Below are 25,878 nucleotides of genomic sequence, written 5' to 3'. Positions count from 1 at the left end.
CTGTCGGATATGTGGGAACATATGGAATGAGAAGAAGTAGAGGCATGATGAGTTAAGAGAACATATAAAAGCTAACATGTGACGTAGAGGAGCAAATTAAAATTATACAATCAGGTAAAATGATCAGTAGTTAGAAATCTGCTGCAAGGGATATTGACTGGCAATCAGGACCTGGCGAATCTTGCACTCTGCCCCACAGAACCTGGCAGCATTTTAAGAGAAAGTCCGATTGTCATCTGAGAGCAGCATCTTGGTGTAGACTTGACTAGAGCAACCAGGGTATTTGAGAAGCAGGGGAGATATGAGCTTGTCACGGCTGTCTTTATAAAAGGGCACATGCTCTATGGTTTCCACTCCCCTAGAGTCACAAGGACAAAGCCTTTCCAGAGTAAGATCTATTGGCACAGGAGGTAGATCCCCAATGAAGAACCATGATAATGAAGAACAGAAAGACTAGTCCATGCAATTCAGTGTCATAAAGAAGAATGACAACCCATAAGATCACTTTATGATTTGAAATTTATATTGGTAGTTCACTCTAAAGATCAGTACTATTGGAAACAAAGGACTATACAAGAAAAGAACTATACAAGAGGAAACAGAACTGGAACAACAAAAAAGCCCTCCAAAGTTTGGCAGGAATTACCAGCAGCATGCAAAGTTCCTGGACTACAATTCACACAATTAATCTATTCATAACCTTACTCTTTTTTAGATTTAACCACTGTTCTGAACTGAAGGAGGAGATTTAGTGGTTAAATCTAAGAAAGAGTAAGGTCATGAACAGATTAATTGTGCAAATTTAATTGTGAAGGACTCCGCCTTGGGATTGTTTTAATGAAAGGCGGTATATAAATTTAACAAACAAACAAACAAATATACTGCTTATGCTAATGTCCTCCACATTTGGTTTAAAGAAAAGCACCACAAAGAATAAATGGATCTTGCGAGAGATTGATAGACTCTGGAAACTAATCAGGATAAGCAAAGTAGCAAAATATTTTAGAATGGAGGTTTCAGAAGGGACTGGACTGCATTGGCTAGAGCAAGTATCTATTGTAAAATGGTAAAATGGTAAAATTTTACAATAGGGGCTGTGGGGATCGAGGACTGCACAGCCCCCGGAAGATCCAGGATGCCCTGCACAAGTGCGCAGGGCATTCTGGAGGGGCCCCCGAGGCTGGGAGACTGGCTGCAGCCTCCCAGTCAAGGGTCTACTTGCGTGTTGACGCGCACCGTGGCAGCCTACAAGCAAAAAAATGAGGTTAACAGAATGCTGGCTCCGATAACCTAATGTAAAGGGAGTGGGAATTAGGCTGTCTAGCTGCCTTGGAACCACTGGGCTCACCCACAAGCCCGGTGGTCCCACGATCAGTAGAAAGTGGGCTAGGCTTCCTTAGCCCACTTTCTACTGATCGTGGGAAGAGCTTCAATATCAACCTGACATCAAATCTACCAGTTTTAGGTCAGGGTATACACATTGCACTACATATTATTTACAGCTGCCTGTTGAGGTACCATAATCAGAAATATAAGAACTTTGAATTCTTTGGGACTGACATTAAATGGCTTTTATTTCTTTTCCCCACCTTTGCTTATCTTGTTGCATGCTCAGACCCTCCAACAACGACACAAACACCAATTACAACAGGTACGTATGCACTCACTTAACTTTATATTGCCAGTTTTGAATGACAGACTTGTTTTGCTAAATGTTTTGTGCATTATTTTAAAGAGAAATAAATTAATAACAGGGTTCTTACCCCCCTACCCCAAGAGATAAGGAGTCTAATGTTTCCCCCTGATGTTTGCAATTGTGGGGCTTGTGGAACTGTGAGTATATATGTCAAAAGAATGATCTGAAGGATAAATAACAGAAAAGAGGCCCTCAGAAACTCAAAAAAGGCTTTTCTCGTGAGCAGCCCAGCCAGGCTGTTCATTGTTCCTGGCGCTCCCCTTGTGGGTAGTCTGACTTCTTCGCCCGGCCTTTAGATATACACATGGCCAGCGCTGGGATCATGTGTGTGCTCGGGCTGCATGCTCGAGTTGGGCACCTAGAGCACCTGACTCACAGGGGATTCACCCAATACTCTATTCTTGTCATGTGGTGCATTGTTGGATATCCAGAGGCCAGGACACATTGTCCTGACCTCCAGAGATCTGCGCTGTCAGGAGCAGCGTGGGTTGGGTGGGCACATGAGTAGCACATCCCACACACAATGACTGGTCATCTGCAGGGGGAAGAGGTCGGTTCCACCTCCCACCCCCATCCCTCCCTCCTCAACCCAGAAACAGTCATGAGCATTACCTTAATGACACTGTTCCAATTTCATGACCGAATAAGTGATTATGCAAAAGGTAGCAAGGTTGTTGTCTTCTGTATGCACAGGCAAATAAAGTACAGACTTATTAATGAAACACACATTGTTGCCTGTGAATGAGAGAAGTAAGATGTCCAAATGTGAAGCCCAGAGAGCAACTGTGAACCTCCCTGGCTCAGTAACTTCTTAAGCAAGCTTATTGGCATGACATTGAAGGATATCACAAGTATGAGATCTCTAGTGTTGTCTCCTGATTTCTTTTTCTGTCTTTTAAATTACAAACACCTCCACACTCCACAGAAAAGTGTGTCACAACCAACCAACTTCGGGGCCGAAGTCCAGGTCCTCCACACCCCCTGGGCCCCCCAAATCTCATTAGTCTGTCCTGGGTAGTGTGGTCGCCGCTGTCCCGCACTGTGTGATTAGGCTCCAAAATTACCTAAGGTCCAGGCTCTAAAATTACCTAAGTGCACATCTGGTCACAACAGGCGAATCAGCATTAATGAAGCTTCCACCCTCACACACATACTTTCTTTTTACCATGGAATCAGTATTACATAATGAGGCTGGCCACATGAGCTGGCCTACCCAGGCTTGGGCAACCCTATTGAGGCTGATCCCAGTGCTGCCTCAGCCTCTCCAGGTAGCCTGGGAATTTAACCTGACCTTTTACTCAGGTATGTGGTTTTGTGTATGCTCCGGCTGCATGCAGCCCAAGCAGACACTGAGTCGGGTGCTTAGAGCACCCGACTCAAATGAATCCCTTAATTCTCCATGCTCATTGCAAGGTGCATTGCAAGGTGCATATAGAGGCCAGGATGCTTATTCCCGGCAACCAGAATGCTATGCTGCCAGGAGAGCTCCAAGGTATTTGTGTTTTTGTGCAAGAGCACAGGGACTGGAGCATGGACACGGCACTAGTCAGAATTCCAGCCACTACACCTGTTCTGAACTCATAAGAAATCTATTGATGAACTGGAACAGAGAGTTCACATGAGGGCAACATATATGGTGAGAGATCTGGAAATCATCCTCGAAGGAATGGTTGGAGTAGCTGGGTGTGTTTAGCATGGAGAAGAGAAGACTATATGGAGGCATGATAGTAGCCATCTTCAAATATCTGAAGGACTGTGACATAGAAGATGAAGCAGACTTGTTCCCGATTGCTACTTGGAGCAAACCCATGGTTTGAAATTATAGGGAAGCTAGATATTTATTTTATTATTTTGTCCCCCCCCCCCCCATTTCTATACCACTCTTCCAAAAATGGCTCAGGGCATTTTACACAGAGAAATAACAAATAAATAAGATGGATCCCTGTCCCCAAAGGGCTCACAATCTAAAAAGAAGCATAAGATAGACACCAGCAACAGTCATTGGAGGTATTGTGCTGGGGGTGGATAGGGCCTGTTACTCTCCCTCCCCCTGCTAAATAAAAGAGGAACATAGGGACATAGGAAGCTGTATACTGAGTCAGACCATTGGTCTATCTAGCTCAGTATTGTCTTCACGGACTGAGAGCGGCTTCTCCAAGGTTGCAGGCAGGGATCTCTCTCAGCCCTAACCTGGAGAAGACCAGGAGGGAACTTGAAACGTTCTGCTCTTCCCAGAGCAGCTCCATTCCCTGAGGGAAATATCTTACAGTGCTCACACTTCTAGTCTCCCATGCGTATCCAACTAGGTGGACCCTGCTTAGCTAAAGGGACAAGTCATGCTTGTTTCCACAAGACCAGTTCTCCTCTCCAATCATCACGTTAAATGTGCCTCTTTGCCAAGTTAGCAAGGGTTATTAGGAAGCCATTTCTAATTTTAAGAGCTGTGAGAAAATGGAGCTGTCCACCTTATGCAGTGGTGGTTTCTCCTTCTTGAAAGGGTTTCATACAGAGGTGGAAAGGTCATTGTCAGGGTTGCTGTAGCAGTTTCATACACTGAGCAGGGACTGGAATAGAGCACCCACAAGGTTCCTTCCAACAAGTATCTGTTAATCTTCAAGATTTCCTCTGATGTCGCAGACTTTAGCTGTTACACAGTAGGGGTACATAAGCTGTCATCATGTGAAACTGAGGAAGTAAAATAACCTTGGGATAACTTTACCACCTCAAAGAGAATGTAGGAAGCAGGACTATGCACAAGTTGTTCATATGAAACCGCCTTACACTGAGTCAGACCATTGGTCTATCTAGTGCAATATTTTCTTCACTGATTGGCAGCGACCTAACAGATCTGAGCCTGGAGATTCAATGACTGAACTTGGGACCTTCTAGAAACAAAATGTACTCTGCAAGTCCCCTTTGCCAATTGTTTATGCTCCTGGGTCCATACCATTGGTCACATTGCTCTCAATGCATAGAACAGGTACTTCCTTTCTGTTTCCCAAGCAAATGATCTCTCTTTTCTGCAATACCAACTCCTGTAGCAAAAGACTTCCTGTCCCATGTGCTGTGCTGTGCCAGCTTTTCTGACTCTCTCCTTCTTGCTCACTGACTTTCCCTGACTTCACTTGTTCATCTGACGTAGATCATAGGCTCTCCAGGCAGGCACTATGTCTCTTTTGTCTGTACAGCATCAAGGGACTCCAGAAGGTCATGCCAAATGTTGACCTTTGTGAAGCTTCAATGGCCTAGATCCAAAGATGTCCTTCTGCATGCAGAAGGCATTTTACATGCCCTGTACTAGAGTTTTGCATGAGAACTGCTATAGAATTTACCTCCTGTAGCACTGCATGAACTTTTGCTTGCACAAGTTCTTACGAGGGCATTTGTCAAACAGTGCTAACAGTTATTTTCCTTTTGCTTGTGATTCTGTGGATCTCACCCAATAATATGACATAATTTTTTAATGAAAAACACAAGACCATTGTCCCACGTGAAAAACTCAGCCGTGCAAAAACTCCAGGAAAAGCCCACATTCATACACAGTGTGTGAGGCAGACATAGGCAGTGTGCTACTAATAGTCAAGGAAACATAATGACCTGGTTCACAGAACTGAGGTTTCTTCAGTCAGGAGCACGAGTTGAGCCTGTTCACTCCCTTCTCCCCGACCTCCTCAACCTTTGTCATGGAATCATGATGGTTTAGTCCTGCCTTGTTAAACCATGACTCTGCATCTTATGGGAAGCCAGGAAGTGTGGTGTTCACTGGCTGCTGCTCTAGGAGGTGGAAATTATGAAATCGTGTATCTTTTACATCCTGGACTTCCATCAAAAACATTACCTTGTACATTACAGCCAAAATGTAACTATTTATTGTGTGTCTTTTCTCTTTATACAATTCAAAATGATTTTCTAATCCTGTTCCCTGACAGCTTCTACAAAAGAAGCCATTAGAACCACTTCCACAGCAAGTCAGAAAGAAACAATTTTCACAACCGAAGTTCCAGCCACATCTCAAGGAGATGCCCAATTATCTGAAGTTACCCCTACAGTGGGCAAGACTGAAGAAAGCTCTACTTCCAAGGTGCCACCCACATCTAATGGAGGTACAGAATAGTTGGTCATCTAGTCGTGCCTCTGCACATGGTACTGCAACTGTCCTCAACTATTGGATTTTAGTAAATGAGCAAGAGCAGACCAAGATAACATGCAAAATTCCTGAAAATCCAGCCAGGGGGTTTCCTTGGTGTCAAGTGTGTTGATTCAGCACACTGAACATTCAAACCACATGGGAACTGGGCCAGTCTCCTTTTTGAAATGATCCCTCCACATTGAATGGAAGACTAGAAGATTAATATTCTCAGCAGGCCTGGATGGGGCACTTAATACTTTAAGGACTAGCACCCTTCAGCACGCACACACAAACACACATACTGCATAAGTTTTGCAGTGAACCTTGTATCTTGCAGAAGCCTGTAGCAGGTGCATGGTGTGTTTATTACCTTCTGTTCACACAACCACTGCTTGGGACCAAAGCCAATTACGTTTAATAAATAATATGGATCTAAATGGGATGTGTTTTTAGCCTGTAATATTGTAGTGAATAGCAGATTTAAGCCCAGCCTTTGTCTCAAAACAAGCACACATAGGGGAAAGAAAAATGCTGCCTCATTCCCTCCATGTTTGCCCAACAAAGGCTGTTCCTTTAAAACCTAAAACTGTTCCTTTTGTAATTGCTGCCACCACGCCCACTTCTTAACAGAGTTTATTCCCACCACCTGGTGTTTGCGAAATTCCAGAGAAACTCTCATTCTGAATTACCAATGAAAAATATCAAAAAAGAAAAACCAAAACCACGTGCAGCTTCCACATGGTATGAAAACTTGGTAGGTTGCTGAACAATTAACACTGAGGCATGCTTGCACAAAAGTAAAACCTCTTTTCCTGAGTTAAAAGTCCACTCAGAGACAGGTAAAATACAAAGAAAAAAAAGAGAGATAAACTTAATTCAAAATACTACAGACTGCTTCAGTCTGAGGCTTTCTCAGCTTTTAGTTACAGGCAACAGAAACACTCAGTACTTGCAAGAATACTTTCAAAGAGCACTCCAGCTGGTATTAGGAGAGTCACACTGTAAAAATTGTGGTTACCCAGTTGCACAGATAATTCAAATAGCGCCCCCAGTTACAAGAAACGTTTTAAAGCACCTTTACAGGGTACAGAGAGTTTTACAGACCCCTGGTTGGATAAAAGGGTCCATGTTCAGTTCCTCTTAGTTATGTTACTGATAAAAACACTATAGACCAATTGTTAGGATTTGCAAAAGCACAAAACCAAAAGAAATTGAACGCAGGCTACCTAACACATGGTTCCCTGGCTAAACCTTTCCCCAAAGCCAAAGCCCTGGGCTTCCTTTTCCCTTGAACTCACCCCAAACTCCAGGAGATAATTCAAGTTTCCTGCAGTCCTGTCTCTCAAGCATCTGCAGATGTCCTTCCATGTGAGAAGTCTCCAGGCTGGCTGTTGGCTATGAGGCAGCAAGACTTCATAGCTGTTGCTCACAAAGCCTGCTCCCCATCTTATCTCATTGCCTTCCTGGCTCCTTCCAAGAACAAAGAACCCCGTCACTTCCTGCCACCAGATCCTCTAGTTCCGGTCACCATGTACTGAGTGTCTTATCCCTAGAGGTCACTGCCTGACAGACAGGACAGGGTTCACTTCCGGTTCACTCTTTATGGGAGGGGAGGGCTGATTACCACAGATATGTAGGTTGATGTATCTTTTTTTATTGAGAAATGCTTCATGTCTTGTATTTCTCCATTTGCAAACTGCCTAAATCTGTGTGTATACACATCTGTGTGTATACACATTTAGGTAAATAAAACAAATAGAATGATGTATTCAGTTGCTTCCCTGTCACTGTGAAACTCCCTTGCCATGTAGCACCGTTATATTTGGGCTGTCTTTGCAGGAGGAGAGGTAGCATTAAACCTTATGGACATCCATACCTCTCTGTATCCTCTCTGCTCAGAAGCAGAGGATTCTGAAAGTAGTTGTGACTATTAATAATAGTTGTAGTGTATTACCATCTCTGTGCATAAAATGAGAAGACAAATTCCTATTAAGGAGTTCACAGTATAAAATCAACACAAGGGAAGCAAGAGAGGAAAACTGGAAAGTGGTGGCAGGGAGAAACTCCGGAAGAATATGTGATTCTTTCATGTACATGTTCTTAGGCTTAGTTAGAATCTATGAACCTGGGATGTAAAGTAATAGCAGAGATTATTTCTTGTTTGCATTTCATGAAATAGCACTGAGACTGGCAAATGGACAGAACAGCTGTGAAGGCCGTGTTGAAATCTATTACAATGGACGCTGGGGGACCGTGTGCGATGATTCATGGGGCATCAACGATGGCAAAGTTGTGTGCAGACAACTTGGATGTGGAGAGGTTATTGCAGCTCCAATGGGTGCCCAGTTTGGTCAAGGTTCTGGCAGCATCTTTCTGAATGAAGTCCAGTGCAAAGGGAATGAATCAGCTCTTGAACAGTGCTCTCACCTTGGATGGGGAATCCATGATTGTAGCCATAAGGAAGATGCCAGTGTTATCTGCTCAGGTAACATTATCGGTTTGTCTAATTGGATTTCATACAAAGATTTAACTCCATGTGATATTGTAGAACTTCAGTTACATGATATGAACTTGCTTATGTGAGAACTTACTTACTCGCAGTAGTAACTTTCCAATTTGTTGCCATATGTTAGCCATTTTCTTGTATTCTTGATGTGCATACACGTAGCATTGTGAGCAAAAACGGTAGCTGGGAATGTTAAGATGACTGCTGTCGGATATGTGGGAACATATGGAATGAGAAGAAGTAGAGGCATGATGAGTTAAGAGAACATATAAAAGCTAACATGTGACATAGAGGAGCAAATTAAAATTATACAATCAGGTAAAATGATCAGTAGTTAGAAATCTGCTGCAAGGGATATTGACTGGCAATCAGGACCTGGCGAATCTTGCACTCTGCCCCACAGAACCTGGCAGCATTTTAAGAGAAAGTCCGATTGTCATCTGAGAGCAGCATCTTGGTGTAGACGTGATTAGAGCAACCAGGGTATTTGAGAAGCAGGGAAAATATGAGCTTGTCATGGCTGTCTTTATAAAAAGGGCACATGCTCTATGGTTTCCACTCCCCTAGAGTCACAAGGACAAAGCCTTTCCAGAGTAAGATCTATTGGCACAGGAAGGTAGATCCCCAATGAAGAACCATGATAATGAAGAACAGAAAGACTAGTCCGTGCAATTCAGTGTCATAAAGAAGAATGACAACCCACAAGATCACTTTATGATTTGAAATTTATATTGGTAGTTCACTCTAAAGATCAGTACTATTGGAAACAAAGGACTATACAAGAAAAGAACTATACAAGAGGAAACAGAACTGGAACAACAAAAAAGCCCTCCAAAGTTTGGCAGGAATTACCAGCAGCATGCAAAGTTCCTGGACTACAATTCACACAATTAATCTATTCATAACCTTACTCTTTTTTAGATTTAACCACTGTTCTGAACTGAAGGAGGAGATTTAGTGGTTAAATCTAAGAAAGAGTAAGGTCATGAACAGATTAATTGTGCAAATTTAATTGTGAAGGACTCCGCCTTGGGATTGTTTTAATGAAAGGCGGTATATAAATTTAACAAACAAACAAACAAATATACTGCTTATGCTAATGTCCTCCACATTTGGTTTAAAGAAAAGCACCACAAAGAATAAATGGATCTTGCGAGAGATTGATAGACTCTGGAAACTAATCAGGATAAGCAAAGTAGCAAAATATTTTAGAATGGAGGTTTCAGAAGGGACTGGACTGCATTGGCTAGAGCAAGTATCTATTGTAAAATGGTAAAATGGTAAAATTTTACAATAGGGGCTGTGGGGATCGAGGACTGCACAGCCCCCGGAAGATCCAGGATGCCCTGCACAAGTGCGCAGGGCATTCTGGAGGGGCCCCCGAGGCTGGGAGACTGGCTGCAGCCTCCCAGTCAAGGGTCTACTTGCGTGTTGACGCGCACCGTGGCAGCCTACAAGCAAAAAAATGAGGTTAACAGAATGCTGGCTCCGATAACCTAATGTAAAGGGAGTGGGAATTAGGCTGTCTAGCTGCCTTGGAACCACTGGGCTCACCCACAAGCCCGGTGGTCCCACGATCAGTAGAAAGTGGGCTAGGCTTCCTTAGCCCACTTTCTACTGATCGTGGGAAGAGCTTCAATATCAACCTGACATCAAATCTACCAGTTTTAGGTCAGGGTATACACATTGCACTACATATTATTTACAGCTGCCTGTTGAGGTACCATAATCAGAAATATAAGAACTTTGAATTCTTTGGGACTGACATTAAATGGCTTTTATTTCTTTTCCCCACCTTTGCTTATCTTGTTGCATGCTCAGACCCTCCAACAACGACACAAACACCAATTACAACAGGTACGTATGCACTCACTTAACTTTATATTGCCAGTTTTGAATGACAGACTTGTTTTGCTAAATGTTTTGTGCATTATTTTAAAGAGAAATAAATTAATAACAGGGTTCTTACCCCCCTACCCCAAGAGATAAGGAGTCTAATGTTTCCCCCTGATGTTTGCAATTGTGGGGCTTGTGGAACTGTGAGTATATATGTCAAAAGAATGATCTGAAGGATAAATAACAGAAAAGAGGCCCTCAGAAACTCAAAAAAGGCTTTTCTCGTGAGCAGCCCAGCCAGGCTGTTCATTGTTCCTGGCGCTCCCCTTGTGGGTAGTCTGACTTCTTCGCCCGGCCTTTAGATATACACATGGCCAGCGCTGGGATCATGTGTGTGCTCGGGCTGCATGCTCGAGTTGGGCACCTAGAGCACCTGACTCACAGGGGATTCACCCAATACTCTATTCTTGTCATGTGGTGCATTGTTGGATATCCAGAGGCCAGGACACATTGTCCTGACCTCCAGAGATCTGCGCTGTCAGGAGCAGCGTGGGTTGGGTGGGCACATGAGTAGCACATCCCACACACAATGACTGGTCATCTGCAGGGGGAAGAGGTCGGTTCCACCTCCCGCCCCCAACCCTCCCTCCTCAACCCAGAAACAGTCATGAGCATTACCTTAATGACACTGTTCCAATTTCATGACCGAATAAGTGATTATGCAAAAGGTAGCAAGGTTGTTGTCTTCTGTATGCACAGGCAAATAAAGTACAGACTTATTAATGAAACACACATTGTTGCCTGTGAATGAGAGAAGTAAGATGTCCAAATGTGAAGCCCAGAGAGCAACAGTGAACCACCCTGGCTCAGTAACTTCTTAAGCAAGCTTATTGGCATGACATTGAAGGATATCACAAGTTTGAGATCTCTAGTGTTGTCTCCTGATTTCTTTTTCTGTCTTTTAAATTACAAACACCTCCACACTCCACAGAAAAGTGTGTCACAACCAACCAACTTCGGGGCCGAAGTCCAGGTCCTCCACACCCCCTGGGCCCCCCAAATCTCATTAGTCTGTCCTGGGTACTGTGGTCGCCGCTGGCCCGCACTGTGTGATTAGGCTCCAAAATTACCTAGGTCCAGGCTCCAAAATTACCTAAGTGCACCTCTGGTCACAACAGGCGAATCAGCATTAATGAAGCTTCCACCCTCACACACATACTTTCTTTTTACCATGGAATCAGTATTACATAATGAGGCTGGCCACATGAGCCGCCCTACCCAGGCTTGGGCAACCCTATTGAGGCTGATCCCAGCGCTGCCTCAGCCTCTCCAGGTAGCCTGGGAATTTAACCTGACCTTTTACTCAGGTATGTCGTTTTGTATATACTCCGGCTGCATGCAGTCCAAGCAGACACTGAGTCGGGTACTTAAAGCACCTGACTCAAATGAATCCCTTAATTCTCCATGCTCATTGCAAGGTGCATTGTGGGTTATAAGGAGGCCAGGATGCTTATTCCCGGCCACCAGAATGCAATGCTGCTTGTGGCAACACCAGTCATGTGGGCACATGAGCTGCATGGCTGGGATCACCCCTGGATTGTCTGGGAAGAAGGTAAATGGAATTCTGCCTCCCTGCCCTCCCCAGCCCAGCAGAAGCTCATGTGAAAGACCATATTATCTAAAGAGAGTTATGTTTGTTACTCTGGAGGAACATTCTGTATTCCTCCTAGCCTTTTTACCGCTGCCACCAAGTGTACTTGGGTTATGGCTGGGTCCACTACAACAGCCCTTCACATTTATCAAAAATTACAAAAACAAAACAAAAGAAAAAACCTCAGTAGTGTTGAAAGGCTTATAGGCATGAGGTGGAGACAAATCAACAAGCTTCTAAATTTTTTATAGGAAAGTTTACTTTTAGAAAAAAATTGGTTCAATTAAAACATTACTTTTGCAAGAACAACAAAATACAAATTCAAAACAGTTATTAACAGAGCAGGTAAGGCAAAAATAAAAACTAGAAAAACGCCATCACTACCTGACTCTATTCTCGCCCCTACTCAGAGTCCTCTGTGCTTGCTTTCTTTTTAGCTGTTTGCTGGCTGGGTACTCTCTTGTAATTACAGCGCAGGTCTGGGGCTCAATCCAGCCTGGTTCTTCCTTTTCTTCTTAGTGATTTCCGTTCAGTTTCCCCCTCCAGCAGACTGACTTCCAGGACTCTCTGTCTTCTTCAACCTTCAGCTCTGACTTTCTCCAGCAGATTTGAATTCTCTTTCCAGGGCTCCGACTCTTGACTTCTCTCTCTCCAGCAGAATCTTGACTTCTCTATCTTCCAGGCCTCTGTTCCTCAGGACTCTCTCTCAGGAGTCTGTTGACTTCACTCTCTAAACACTCCCAATTTATACAGTTTCTCTGGCCCATCAGTTTCTCAGCCCAGCCAATCAGAACAAACAAAAAATTCCCTCCATTTTTTAAAATCGCTTCCCCCCAAAAAAATCAACTGTCAAAATGCTAAACCAAAAGTGAAAGAAGAATGAACCATTGACCCTACCAGCCTACTCCATGAACAGGGATTTGCAACCACAGAATCCTATTTACAATAATGAAATTTTTGGAATCTATATATTTAATTCTCCTAAATGTACCCGTTGCTAATACCATCTGTGGCGGCTCTTGCAAGAGCAGCTGTGGGGGATAGTGACGGGAATGGGAGACAATGGCAGCAGCAGCAGGCTGGCCTGGCCCGGACACCAGTCGGCCAGAGGAGGCGGCGGTGGGCCAGCCTGGCCCTGGCCCGGATGCTGGTCGGCCAGAGGAGGTGGCAGTGGGCCTGTCTGGCCCTGGCCTGGCCACCAGTTGGCTGGAACAGGTGGCAGCGGGCTGGTCTGGCCTGGCCGCCAGGAGGAGGAGGTGGGATGGCCTGGCCTGGCCTCCGAGAAGAGGGGGTGGGAAGAGATGGCGGGCTGGGTTTCCAGCTGACCCACAAGCCAGAAAGTACAGGGGGGGAGAAGTGGGGGAAGTGGCCAGCCAGAAAGCCGGGCATGCGGTGGGTGGGCCAGCCGGAGGAAAGATGCTCTGTGCCCGGCCCAGCTAGTATAATAGAATACAATTCATTTATCAGGTCTTATTTACAAGAAAAACTTTGGGAATATTAATACACTATACAATACAGGGGCTTATTTACAGAAACCCAAGAGGTCTAGGCCTTATTCCTTCACAGTTACATTCTTCATTAGCTTTTGCAGAATATTTAACATCAAGAACAATGGCAAGCTCTTTGTCCATAAGACTGGTGAATGAGGAAAACAAATATCACAGTCAACTTGAAGTCTGTCATAATGGGAGCTGGGGCACAGTCTGTGATGATGTTTTGGAAATAGATGACATACAGATTGTGTGCAGGGTACTTGGGTGATGAATGAATATGAATGAATGTGAAGACTGGATTTAATATATCTAATCCTGTGTATTATTTTACTGTGTGTGGGGTAGCTTTTTCTCTTTGTCCCCCGCCCCCCACCACCAGTATTGTATCTTAATTTCCCCCCCTGTACTTTTAAATTAGAAACTCCTCTACTCTCCACAGAGAAGATTATTACAACTGGTAGGTATTGACTCAAACTTCCACCGCCTACTATTTTTTAATTAATGGTCTAAGGACTACGGTTCTCTTAGGATCCCACGCAAATAATAGAATAAATTGTGTGACAGTATGTAATCAGTGCATTAAAACACATGTTCACAGACAATGCATATGTTCAAGTAGCCAATGTGCTTGATATGTTGTTGCAAATATTAGCAGATTAGTTAGAGAAGAAGAAACTTTCTGGATCAGATCAATGATTATCTTACTACAAGCCCATCCCATTTTTTGCCATCCGGGACTGCTATTCAAAGGCATACTGCCTATGAAAATGTTGGTTCCATGATGTTATCATGGCTGGCTAATAGCTATTGGTATACCTATTCACAGAATTTGTCTTACTCTGTCTTCCCTTTTAAAGCCATCAGCTAGTGCCATATTTGGTGGCAACAAATTCCTTGAATTAACAATGAGCTGTGTGAAATACTTCCTTTCTCTTTCCTGAAGCAATTGCTGATCAATTCTATTGGAATTGCTGATCAATTCTGTTGGAAGATATGGTGTTTCAGTTTGGGAGGGGATCACACTGGGCCCATGTTACTGATTGTGAGGTAACCTTTTCAGAAGCATTGGAGGATAAGAACATGAATCAATTTGATTTATTAAACTGGTGCTCCAGTTTTTCGTGGAAATCAGATTGGGCCCCTGGAAGTGAGTGGGAGGTAGTTTTCCCCCCTTGTCCCCCCCTTCACCACCACCACCACCCCCCCCAGTCTTGTATGTTAATTATTTTCCTGTACTTTTAAATTAGAAACTCCTCTACCCTCCACAGAGAAGAGTATTACAACTGGTAGGTATTGATTCAAACCTTTTCCCTCTACTATTTTTTAATTAGTGGTCTAAGGACTACTGATTTATAGAGGAGTGCATTGGTTACATTAATACATTTGCAACACTTGCAGAGTATTTGACATCAGGAACAACAGTGGAATCTTTGACCGTAAGACTGGTGAATGGAGAGAACAGATGTCAGGGTCGACTTGAAGTCTATCATAATGGCAGCTGGGGCACAGTCTGTGACGATGCTTGGGACATGAATGACGCCCAGGTTGCATGCAGGGCAGCCCAGTGTGGAGAAGCCATTTCAGCCCCTACTGGTGCCCACTTTGGTGCAGGTTCCGGCAACATCCACCTGGATGAAGTGAATTGCCAAGGGAATGAATCATCTCTTGAAGAGTGCTCCCATGACGGATGGGGAGTCAACAATTGTGGCCATAAGGAAGATGCCAGTGCCATCTGCTCAGGTACTTCCAGTTATTTTCCATGTACATCATTTGCATAATACCTTCTTTGTTGGACAAACAGTAGCCAGGATGTGATTTACACAGATAAGAGAGAGAGAGAGAGAGAGAGAGAGAGAGAGAGAGAGAGAGAGAGCAACGCAAGAGGAATGTATTAAACCTCCCATTCTCCCACCAAAGGGGCCCCAATCACATATACCTACCGCTGTTTTTGCCTTTTTATTTGACCATGAGAGGTATGTCTCTCAACAAAATGTTACCAGTCTTTCAACAAAATGTTTCTTTCCGTTTTGAACAAAAGCAAGAAGAGGAGTGAGACCCTGAAGGACACAGGAAGTCCTGCATGGGTGCAGGAAAAGAAGTGTTATTAAGCTAAGGTAAAAAAAATATCTCTGGCATATGCCTTTGCACAGAGAAGGAGCAAGGCATTTTACGGGTGGCAGAAAATAAAACCTTGAATGAGTTACCTTGCCATGGATTTTATGCAAGTCAGGAAAGCTACCATGTGCTCTAGCTATATTGTTATTCAGTCATAATTTGAGATGTATTTCCCAAGGAAAAAAATTTGCTACTGAACATATAGTATTGAAATGGGAAGAAAGTCTGGGGATTATCTATGCAGTTTCATTAAATATTCTTGTTCAGGATCAGACCAGTGACCCACCTCTTACAAGGTCAACCCCCTTTTTTCTTTCACCCTCAAGAACTGATATTCAGAGCCCTACTCCCTCTGAACATATAGGTTCCATTATGTTATTGTGGCTAATCACTATTAATAGACTTATTCACAGAATTTGTGTAATTCTTTCTTCCCTTTTAAATGGGATATTCTATAAAGTGTAAATCTGATTGAATTTAAGAATTGTTTTTCACCAAAGTAGAGCATATTGACACTATTTATCAACATCTTGTTAACATCTAGTATTTAAATGGACTTAATTTACTTTTCTCTTCCTTCCATATTCAGTCCCTCTAACCACAGAAACACCGACTACAGCTGGTATGTATTCACTTTTGTTGACATTTTAGGATAATCATTTTGTATATTATTTCAAAGAATATGCAGTTTATATTTTATTTCAAAGAGAAATGAATTCACAATATAGTCCTTGTCCCAGAAAAACAAGACATGTTCCAAATTTTCCAATTATTTTTTGCATTTGTAGGGTTTACAAATAAGTTTATACATCAAAAGGATGACACAGAGGCTGAATAAAATTGGAAAAGAGGAAAAGAACATTCAAAGGCTCTTCATCCAATCCCCTTTCATGCCTAAATAAGTAATTATCTAAACAGTAGCAAGAAATAGTCACCTCTAGTATACAGAAGTAGATAAAGTGTGGAGTTGCTCTTTAAACATATCTTGGGCTGATTCAGACATTAACAGAGTCCCAGGATTGAATCCTGTTTTTGCATAAATCCCCTACCCTTGATCACACTGGGAATATAATCCCAGCTTCATATCCTGATTTGTTTTGAAACTCAGGCTAGAATGAGCCAGGATGACCTGGTTCAGACATAACATGAGATCCTGGCTTATTCTAAGTCAAGATCAGAAAGATGAATCCTTCCTCCCTTACATATGAAGGGGAGGGAATCACGTGTGCCCAAGGCTAAGGGATGTCATCCATAGCCATGATTCAATCCTGGTTCTGCATTCCATCTGAACTGGCCCATAATGACCTAAGAGGCAGCCAAGTAAGTCATCAAAGATGTGTGACTTAGGTTCATGCTACATCTGCAGATCCATAATCCAATGTCTTGCTTTTCTAGAAAGTTAAAAACAGTCACCAGGAGGCTTTTTACACAGGGCTTTAATTTTGAATCCACTCCTGATTGGACCACATATTAGCTGGATTTACCCCCAAGGTCCCTGTGGGCTATCAGGGACCAGGACAGACAGGATTTTGTTTCTCCCTGAATGGAGGCTGCAAATTCTGGCTTAGTATGTCCAGTTTTTAAAAATCCTCTAGTTTCAGAGGCTTTGGGGGGGGAACCCGGGGCTTCTGTTTTGCCCCATAGTTTTCTCTGTTATGTTTGGGGTGGCCATGCCAGTAAATCGGCGTTTTTCAAAACTCAATGAAGAGGAGTTTGACGGCTGTTTGGGGTATGGTCTGCTCTAAGTGATTTGCAATTGTAAGCGCTGGGGGTGGGTGGGTGTTGTTGCAGATTGGCTAATACTCTGTTGAGGGAGGGGGAGGGAGAAATTGCTGGGGAAGGGGAGGGATAATTTCCTGAATTAAACACAAGCACAGACAGCAAAATGTGTGTCGCTATGTTTTACATAGGCTTTAGATATGCAGAATGGATGTAACCTGAACCCTTTGTTGTCTAAACTGATTCTATTAAGTCTGTGTGTGCAGGGGGTAAACATTTATGTGATGAAGGCAGTCACTCACAAAGGCAAGGGTTAACCATCCTGCTGTTTGATCCAGTTGTTTCGCAACTCGTTATGCTGGTCTTGAGCTCTTAGCTTTCAAACTGTTTTTAAAAAGCTCCCTTGCCTCTTCCTCTGTGGTGTGATTTCTGACGGGTTGGAGGGAAAACCAGTCAGGGAGTGTGGGGAGAAACCGACAGCTATGTGAACTGTCAATTTAATCCCTCGAAATAAACATCTTGTGAATCTGCTGTGAATCTGCTGCGAAGCAGATTCACTCTTCAGATACCCTGAGGCATAAAGCCATGTGTGAATAACCTCCAGGGAGATTGCAAAGATAACTGAATAGGAGACGGTTAGAGCAACCCATATATGGTAACCATACTGTATATTTTCACCTGTGAGGCTCATGATTATTTGGGGGGCAGATCAGAAATGAATGTAAGGAATGCCACCTTCCAGTACCATAGCCCAAATCTGATCCCCCCCTCCGCCTCCACAGCTGCATTTAACTTTTCTGAAAAATATGGGAAACTCAGTCACAGATCTCCTGGTATCTAGTTTAGTTTTGCACTGGCAGTGGCAGTTGCTAACCACCTTGTAATAGCAACTTTGTAAGCCCTCAGAAGCTCTGCAATAAGAATATCAAGTCACAGATTTTCCAAAAATGAGGTTTTAGACCCTGTCTCCCCCCCCACCCCCAGCCTTTAAAATTAGAATCTTCTCCACTTTCTACATAAAAGAGTGTAATAACTGTTCAAGTACTGATGCAGATGTGGGGATGGGTGTGTCTGCGTGCGCGTATGTGTGTGTGTGTGTTTACTATAGTATTTATGAATCAATATTAATCTAAAGAAAGAGACATTTGTTACATTTTTCATCCATTTTGCAGAGCATTCACTATCAGGAAAAATATCCTGACTTTTTTTTCTGGCTTTGACTACACCAAATTCCACAGAGAACAGAGTTACAACAGGAGAGTCAGCACTGATGAAGTTTCCTGTTGCGCACACAGACACGTGCTAGGCTTGTTGACAGAATTGTTTGAGTGTAGGTTTAATGTGGGTTACTAAATCAAATCAAATCTTTATTACTGTCTTAGACTAGCAGTGGGCGGGATACAATACAAATTAAACCAGGGGCATAGGATCCATTGGACAAGGGCGTTCAATTTCACCCAGGCCCAGAGGGACAAGCGGCCCCACAAGCCTCTACAGACCTGTGGCCAGGGTGTGACATTGCCCCTGCCAAAAGTTTCTCTTTCCCCCATCCCCTCCAGCTGCGTGACTCCCAATCACAGCCAGTAAGCTGTTTCTCTTTTTTTCAGGCAGGAGGAACATAGCTGCTGAGAAAGGAAAGGGTTATTTATTTATTTATTTCTCACATTTGTACACCACTCCAATCTTTTGTCTCTGGCAGTTAACAATAGCATAAAACAAGTCAAAACATATACAAAAACTTAAAACAACTTAACAATTTAAAAATCAACCACAGATTAAAACCTTTTTTTTAAAAAAAACTTGAAAAAGCTTGGGCGAAGAGGTAAGTTTTCAAACGCTTTTTTAAAATTGTCAGAAATGGGTCGTATTTCAGTAGGGAGCACATTCCACAGTCTCTGGGCAGCAATCGAGAAGGCCTATCTCCACGCGGCCACCAGCCAAACTAGCAGCAACTGGAGACGGACCTCTCCAGATTACTTCAATGGGAGGTGGGGTTCATAATGGAGAAGAGGTTCTCTTAAATACCCAGGGCCTAAGCTGTTTAGGGCTTTATAGGTTATAACCAGCACTTTGTATTTTGCCCGGAAACCTACTGGCAGCCAGTGTAGCGCTATCAGCAAAGGAGTGATGTGATCTCTCCAAGATGACCAAGAGACCAATTTGGCCACCACATTCTTTACGAACTGGAGTTTCCAAACTATGTACAAAGGCAGCCCCACATACAGCGTATTGCAGAACTCAAGTCTGGAGGTTACCAGCATATGTACCACAGTTTTGAGGCCATTCATCTCAAGAAACAGACACAGCTGACATATCAGCTAAAGCTGATAAAAAGCCTCTCTGGCCACCGCCTCAGCCTGAGATACCAGGGAGAGGTGTGGATCTAGAAGTACTCCCAGACTGTGAACCTGTTCCTTTTGGGAAAGTGTGACCCCATCTAGAACAGATAGATCAAAATCTTCTTTGCAGTTCTGACCCCACACCATAAGTACCTCAGTCTTATCTGGATTCAGTCCCCATTTATTTATTTATTTATTTATTTATTTGATTGATTGATTGATTGATTGATTTCTATACCGCCCTTTCAACAATGGCTCAGGGCGGTTCACAGAGAGAAATAACAAATAAATAAGATAAACAAAATGGATCCCTGTCCCCAAAGGGCTCACAATCTAAAAAGAAACATAAGACAGACACCAGCAACAGTCACTGGAAGTACTGCGCTGGGGGTGGATGGGGTGAGTTACTCTCCCCCGCTAAATAAAGAGAATCACCACATTAAAAAGTGCCTCTTTGCCAAGTTAGCAGAGATTCTCCCTCATCCAGCCCATTAGTACTTCCAGGCAGGCATTCAGGGAGGTTATGCCATCTCCGGATGATGTTGACATGGAGAAGTAGATCTGGGTGTCATCAGCATACTGATAACACCCTGCACCAAATCCCCTGATGATCTCTCCCAGTGGTTTCATGTAGATGTCAAAGAGCATTGGAGAGAGTATGGAGCCCTGAGGGACACCATACATAAGCTCAGATTTTGAAGAGCAACAGTCTCCAATCAACACCATCTGAAATTTGTCCAAGAAGTAGGAGCGGAACCACTATAAAACAGTGCCTCCTACCTCCAACACTCTCAGATGTTCCAGAAGGATACTATGGTCAATAGTCTCTAAAGCCGCCAAAAGGTCCAAAAGGACCAACGGAGTCACACTTCCTCTGTCAATTCCCAATTGGAGATCATCCATCAGGCCAACCAAGGCAGTCTCCATAGCCCACACGAAAGCCAGTTTGAAATGGGTCTAGATAATCAGTTTCCTCCAAGATCTCCTGGAGCTGGGAGGCCACCACCCTTTCAAGGTTAAACCTTGGTGTATCTTTTCCCCATCCCCAAGCCCTTGTTTGTGCTTGTGTGAGAGATTTTTAACTTTTAAAAAATGATTTAAATTGATTGGGTTCTTCTGAATAAGTCCTGACCCATGTGATCTTTCCCTCATAACTTGCAATGAGTTGTTTTCCTCTCCATGGAAAGGAAGGCAGAAAGTAAGAGAGTGAGTGAGGGGGTGGAGTTTATTGGCTAGTCTGTGGTGGTGGTTAAATATATATTCAATTGTTTTTCAACCTAACTAGTTCTCAAAATGGTATGCATAGCACAGAGAGAGATTTTTAAATTTTAAGAAGAATTTCAAAGCAGCACAACAAGGTGCCAAATGTAAGCCAAAACTATTCTAATACCAACTTGTAATAAACCCACCCCACCCCAATAGTAAACCTTCTTGTGAGGACATTAGTCACTACAAAAAGTATTAAAAGCTTTAAAAATAATAAGAGGGAAGAAAAATGCTCTAACATAGATATTTTTCTGTTTTCCCCTGCCTTTTGGTTTAAGTGACTGCTTGTAGCGTTAATCTGGGGGGGGGGGTGTGAGAGAGAGAGAGAGAGAGAGAGAGAGAGAAAGAGAGCGCATAAATGGGCAAATAGGATTAGGAACATTGCTGGGGCTATATGCATGCATATATCAGGTCACAGTAGTAGGCATTAGAGGTGTGCACGGACCAGTCCGGGGCCATGCAAGAAGCCTCCAGACCGGTCCAGAATTCAGCCGGTCCGGTGGTCTGGCGGGGGGGGGAGTGTGGCTTTAAGGGTGGGGGGGTAGTACTCCCCCCCCCCGCCGCTCTTCCCCCTCCGGCGCTGGACTTTGCTAAAACGTTTTTGGGGCGGCAGAGTTCCTCCCTTCTGCCCCTGCCCCCGTCATCTGCAAGTTTGCAAGTAGTAGCAGCTAGTGCCATGCATGCGCCCGTCACGGCGCGCGCCCATCACCACCACACACACACTGCATATGTCAATGTGAAGTATGTGGCGCGCACCTCGGCACCAGCTTTTACTGCTTCTAAACTTTGAAGACAATGACGGGGGCAGGGGTGGTAGGGAGGAACTCTGCCACCCCAAAAACATTTTAGCAAAGTCCAGTGCTGGAGGGGGAAGAGTGGCGGAGGGGTAAGTACTACCCCCCGGCCTTAAAGCCACACTCCCCCCAGTGCCGGATCACGCCTCCGCATCCCTAGTAGGCATATGTTAATGTTTCTGAGCTAGGGGAATATGTATGCACAAGTAAGTGTGTGAAAGTGTATGCTATATGAAGAGGGTGTAATATTATCTGCATAGAAGGAAAAGAAAGGGCATGCTAAGAATCTTGTTTTCAGCATGCCCTTACAGTTTTTCTGCAAAAAAATATACGGGGGAGGGGGAAACAAAGAAGATGGGGAGCAAGGGGGCCCATCTTCACTTTTTGTCCCTAGGCCCACTCCAACCTTCCTACGCCTCTGAATTAAACCATATAACATAAAACTTGAAAAATTGGTTAAACTTACCAATTATGTGATTGTGTGAACCCATGGCAAGGTGGGAATCTCAGGACATAAATCACTTTGAAATGGGTTCACATTAGGCTTATTTCAGACATTATGCATTATGTTCATTCGTACAAGGGTTTGTGTGAATGACTATACCTGTGTTCATTTTAAAATTGAACTTGTATACAGGCCCTGCAAATGCTTGGTACAGATAGGTACCTTTGTACCTACATTCAGCATAACATGTAAATGGCTACCTGTGTACAGATCTGTACCTGTGTATACATTACACACATTGTGAGTAATGTACACACATGTACACACATTACACACAGTGTTGAACAAAAGTGTGAACTGGCCTACAGTTACTTCAATGTTGGTAACCCACATTAAACCTAGATTCCAACTATTTTGTCAAGAAGTCTACTATTTCTTTTTACTAAGGGTCAATAATATTACATAGTATACTAAAGAGAAGTATGTTGATTACATTATTCATTCATTTTTGCAGAGTATGCATTAGGAACAACAGTAAGCTCTTTGACTGTAAGACTGGTGAATGGAGAGAACAGATGTCAGGGTCAACTTGAAGTCTAGTATAATGGCAGCTGGGGTGCAGTCTGTGATGATGCTTGGGCCATGGATAGTGCCCAGGTTGTGTGCAGGGCAGTCCAATGCGGAGAAGCCATTTCAGCTGCTACTGGTGCCTAGGGATGTGCAAACCAGCTCAAAATCGAGCCCTCAAGCCAAATGGGGGTGGGGGTGGGGCAGTTTGACAGCGGGTCGAGCCAAGCCCCAGACTCACAAGCCAGCTCGACGGTATACTTGTAAAGGGGAATCCAGCAAGGATTCTCCTTTACAAGTAAAGGGCTGGGGTTAGGGGCGTAGCAAGGTTGGAGTGGGCCCAGAGACAAGATTTTAAAATGTCCTCCACCCCACTGAAGCTCAGCTCATGAAGTAAAGAAATCTTAAATGAGGTTGAATAGTGGTAACAAAAAGCATACACACACACACACACACACACACCCCTATGTGCCACAATAGAACATCATCCTAAATCATTTTTTAAAAGGTTTTGTAAATTGTGGACGATGCAAGTCATTTAATGGTACTAGAGAAAGAGATGCTGTTCTGGTAGCTCCAGGTCTTAACACTCACATCAGTTTCGGAGGATGAATACAACTGAAGGAAGCCCGGGCGGGTGTGCGGTTGAGGGAGTCAGTCATGTGACTTGCCTCTGGGGGGGCCTCCCAAGGCAGTGGGCCCCCAGATAACTGTCTCCCCTTGCCCTATTATAGTTACGCCCTTGGCTGGGGTGGGGGTGGGAAATTTTATTTCTTTGTGTTTACCTTTAAAAAATCACAGCTGCACAGCAGGATGGCAGTGGAGGTACCAGCGGGGATTCCTTTCACCCTCCTGCCTGCCTGCCAAATGACAGCCCCAGCTGCCTATGGGCTGTTTGGGGCCTCTATGCATACACACACACACAAAGGCCCAAAATGGGCAGACTGGGGCTGTCATTTGGGAGGCAGGTGGGAGGATGAAAGGAGTCCCCGCCACCTCTACCATCCCTGGAACTGCAGAGGTCCCACCTGCCTCCCAAATGACAGCTCGGGTCTACTGTGGCCCATTTCAGGCCTCTGCGCATGTGAAAAATAATTTAATTTTTAAAGGTAAACACAAAGAAAGAACTTTTCTAAATGAGTGCTCCCATGAGGGATGGGGAGTCAACAACTGTGGCCCTAATGAGCATGCCAGCTCATCTGCTCAGGTACTTCCAATTATATTCCATGTACATCAGTGTCAGGAGGCTCAGCCATATGCAACAATCACTGAGGGTGCAAGTCCAAAGCTGAGACTGGGAGAGCCAGGAACTCAACTGAGGTCATACCAGGCAGGCAGTCAAGAGGATCAAGACAGGAGCCAGGAGTTGAGCAGGTAATCAGGACTCAAGAACAAGCTGGAGGTCACATCAAGCAGGCAGGAGAAGTAAGACCAGCTCACCACCAGTACAAGGAACTTTGATACTGAAGCAAAGCCTGCCTTTCTCAGGAAGTCTCTTGGGCTTCCTGCTACAATGAAAAGGCCAATGAATGATTGCCTAAGGTGGGGCTTGCTCAAGGCTTCAGAAGCATAGAGGTTTGTTGCAATACAGCAGGCTGCCACAAGGGAAAGCAAAATGCAGAGCTGCCTAGCAGGCAGGGCAAGACAATCCATTCCATAGCATCCAGATATGCTAAAGAGACAACAATTATTCAGTTTAATCAGTTCTTCAAACAATCTCTCTCTCTCTCTCTCTCTCTCTCTCTCTCTCTCTCTCTCTCTCTCTCTCTCTCTCTCTCTCCTTAAATCAGAAACTCTTCAAAGCACTAGAGATTCAGGTTTTGTCTAGCATGGCTGTAATCTTTGGAAGCTAATATTTATTTACTCTCTGGAAGGGAAATATTGAGATACTTGTAGATACCTGCTTGTTTCCCCCCATGTGGCAAATAATAGGAATACAAATTGAAGGGGCAATGTAAATCATCACTGCCTGTTGACAAGAATGTAAACTCTGGGATTTAAAAAACCTAGGCTTGTATTTTCTTTTCTCTATTTTTAAATTAGAAACTCCTCTACTCTCCACAGAGAAGAGTATTACAACTGGTATGTACCGATGCAAATTGTTGTTTGTCTTACTATTGCTTAATGAACGGACAACATTAAATGGCAGTACATTGCTTGCATTTATTCATATCAGTTTTTACAGAGTATTTAACATCCATAAGTCTGGTGAGTGTTGTCCAGATGTCTGGTGAATAGAGAGAACAGATGTCTGTTATGATCTTAAGAAAAGTACGTTGGTTCTTTCATACATTCATATATCTCAACTTTTGCAGAGCATTCAACAACAGGAACAACAGAGTATTCAACATCTGGCACAACGGCGGAATCTTTGACCGTAAGACTGGTGAATGGAGAGAACAGATGTCAGGGTCGACTTGAAGTCTATCATAATGGCAGCTGGGGCACAGTCTGTGATGATGCTTGGGACATGAATGATGCCCAGGTTGTGTGCAGGGCAGCCCAGTGTGGAGAAGCCATTTCAGCCCCTACCGGTGCGCACTTTGGTGTAGGTTCTGGCAACATCCACCTGGATGAAGTGAATTGCCAAGGGAGTGAATCGTCTCTTGAAGAGTGTTCCCATGACGGATGGGGAGTCAACAATTGTGGCCATAAGGAAGATGCCAGTGTCATCTGCTCAGGTACTGCCAGTTATTTTCCATGTACAGTAATGGGCCTAAAATCCAGGTCTAGTTAAACAAATATAGACGTCATTCAGTTCAATCAGTTCTTCAAACAGTATTCATTCCCATCTCCCCTCTTTAAAAGAGAACCTCTTCCAACCACTCATGTGTTAATTTGTTAAGCAAGTAATATCTCTCTTCTCCATGAAATCTTTTCACATATGATCCATATTATGCATTTATTTAAAGAACTAATTTATATAATGATTACAGAGGCCGGTATCCAAAGAAATATGAGACAATGGGTAAGACTTCGGGGTACACTGGAGACGGAAATACGCTCATTGCACTGGTAGTTGCTCCAGTGCTCCAGAAGGATCCTCTAAATTTCTGGGGTGGCTTTAAGAGGCACAAGGAGCTGCGGCGGAAACAGGAGCTTCACCCACCTGGGAGCCACATTAGAAACTCCTGTGAGTGAGGAGAAGCTCTAACCATAGCTCTCTAGGATCCAGTGCAAGTAATAAAATATGTGGTGCACTGTTATGTGATCAGTGCATTAAAACACATGTTCAAACAGCAACTGTGCATGTTTTGTTGCAAAGATGAGCAAATTATAAAACAAAAGAAACTGGATTAGATAAATTATCTTCCAATTAGAA

The 25,878-nt window shown here is 43.7% G+C and overlaps 1 protein-coding gene across 1 annotated transcript in view; it reads left to right on the top strand.

The window, feature by feature from the left end:
* The window catches only part of LOC128350586 (deleted in malignant brain tumors 1 protein-like), a 125,683-nt gene that overhangs the window by 28,903 nt on the left and 70,902 nt on the right, over positions 1 to 25,878 (top strand). The window contains exons 11-17 of the mRNA XM_053308983.1: positions 1,616 to 1,651; positions 5,626 to 5,799; positions 8,005 to 8,310; positions 10,153 to 10,188; positions 14,559 to 14,597; positions 14,710 to 15,051; positions 24,872 to 25,237. Of these exons, the coding sequence (XP_053164958.1) occupies positions 1,616 to 1,651; positions 5,626 to 5,799; positions 8,005 to 8,310; positions 10,153 to 10,188; positions 14,559 to 14,597; positions 14,710 to 15,051; positions 24,872 to 25,237 (1,299 nt within the window). The remainder of the gene's footprint in view (positions 1 to 1,615; positions 1,652 to 5,625; positions 5,800 to 8,004; positions 8,311 to 10,152; positions 10,189 to 14,558; positions 14,598 to 14,709; positions 15,052 to 24,871; positions 25,238 to 25,878) is intronic.

The sequence above is a fragment of the Hemicordylus capensis genome, chromosome 3, assembly GCF_027244095.1.
Source record: "Hemicordylus capensis ecotype Gifberg chromosome 3, rHemCap1.1.pri, whole genome shotgun sequence".
NCBI classification, from domain to species: Eukaryota; Metazoa; Chordata; class Lepidosauria; order Squamata; family Cordylidae; genus Hemicordylus; species Hemicordylus capensis.
This window is presented reverse-complemented; position numbering and strand designations above follow the sequence as displayed.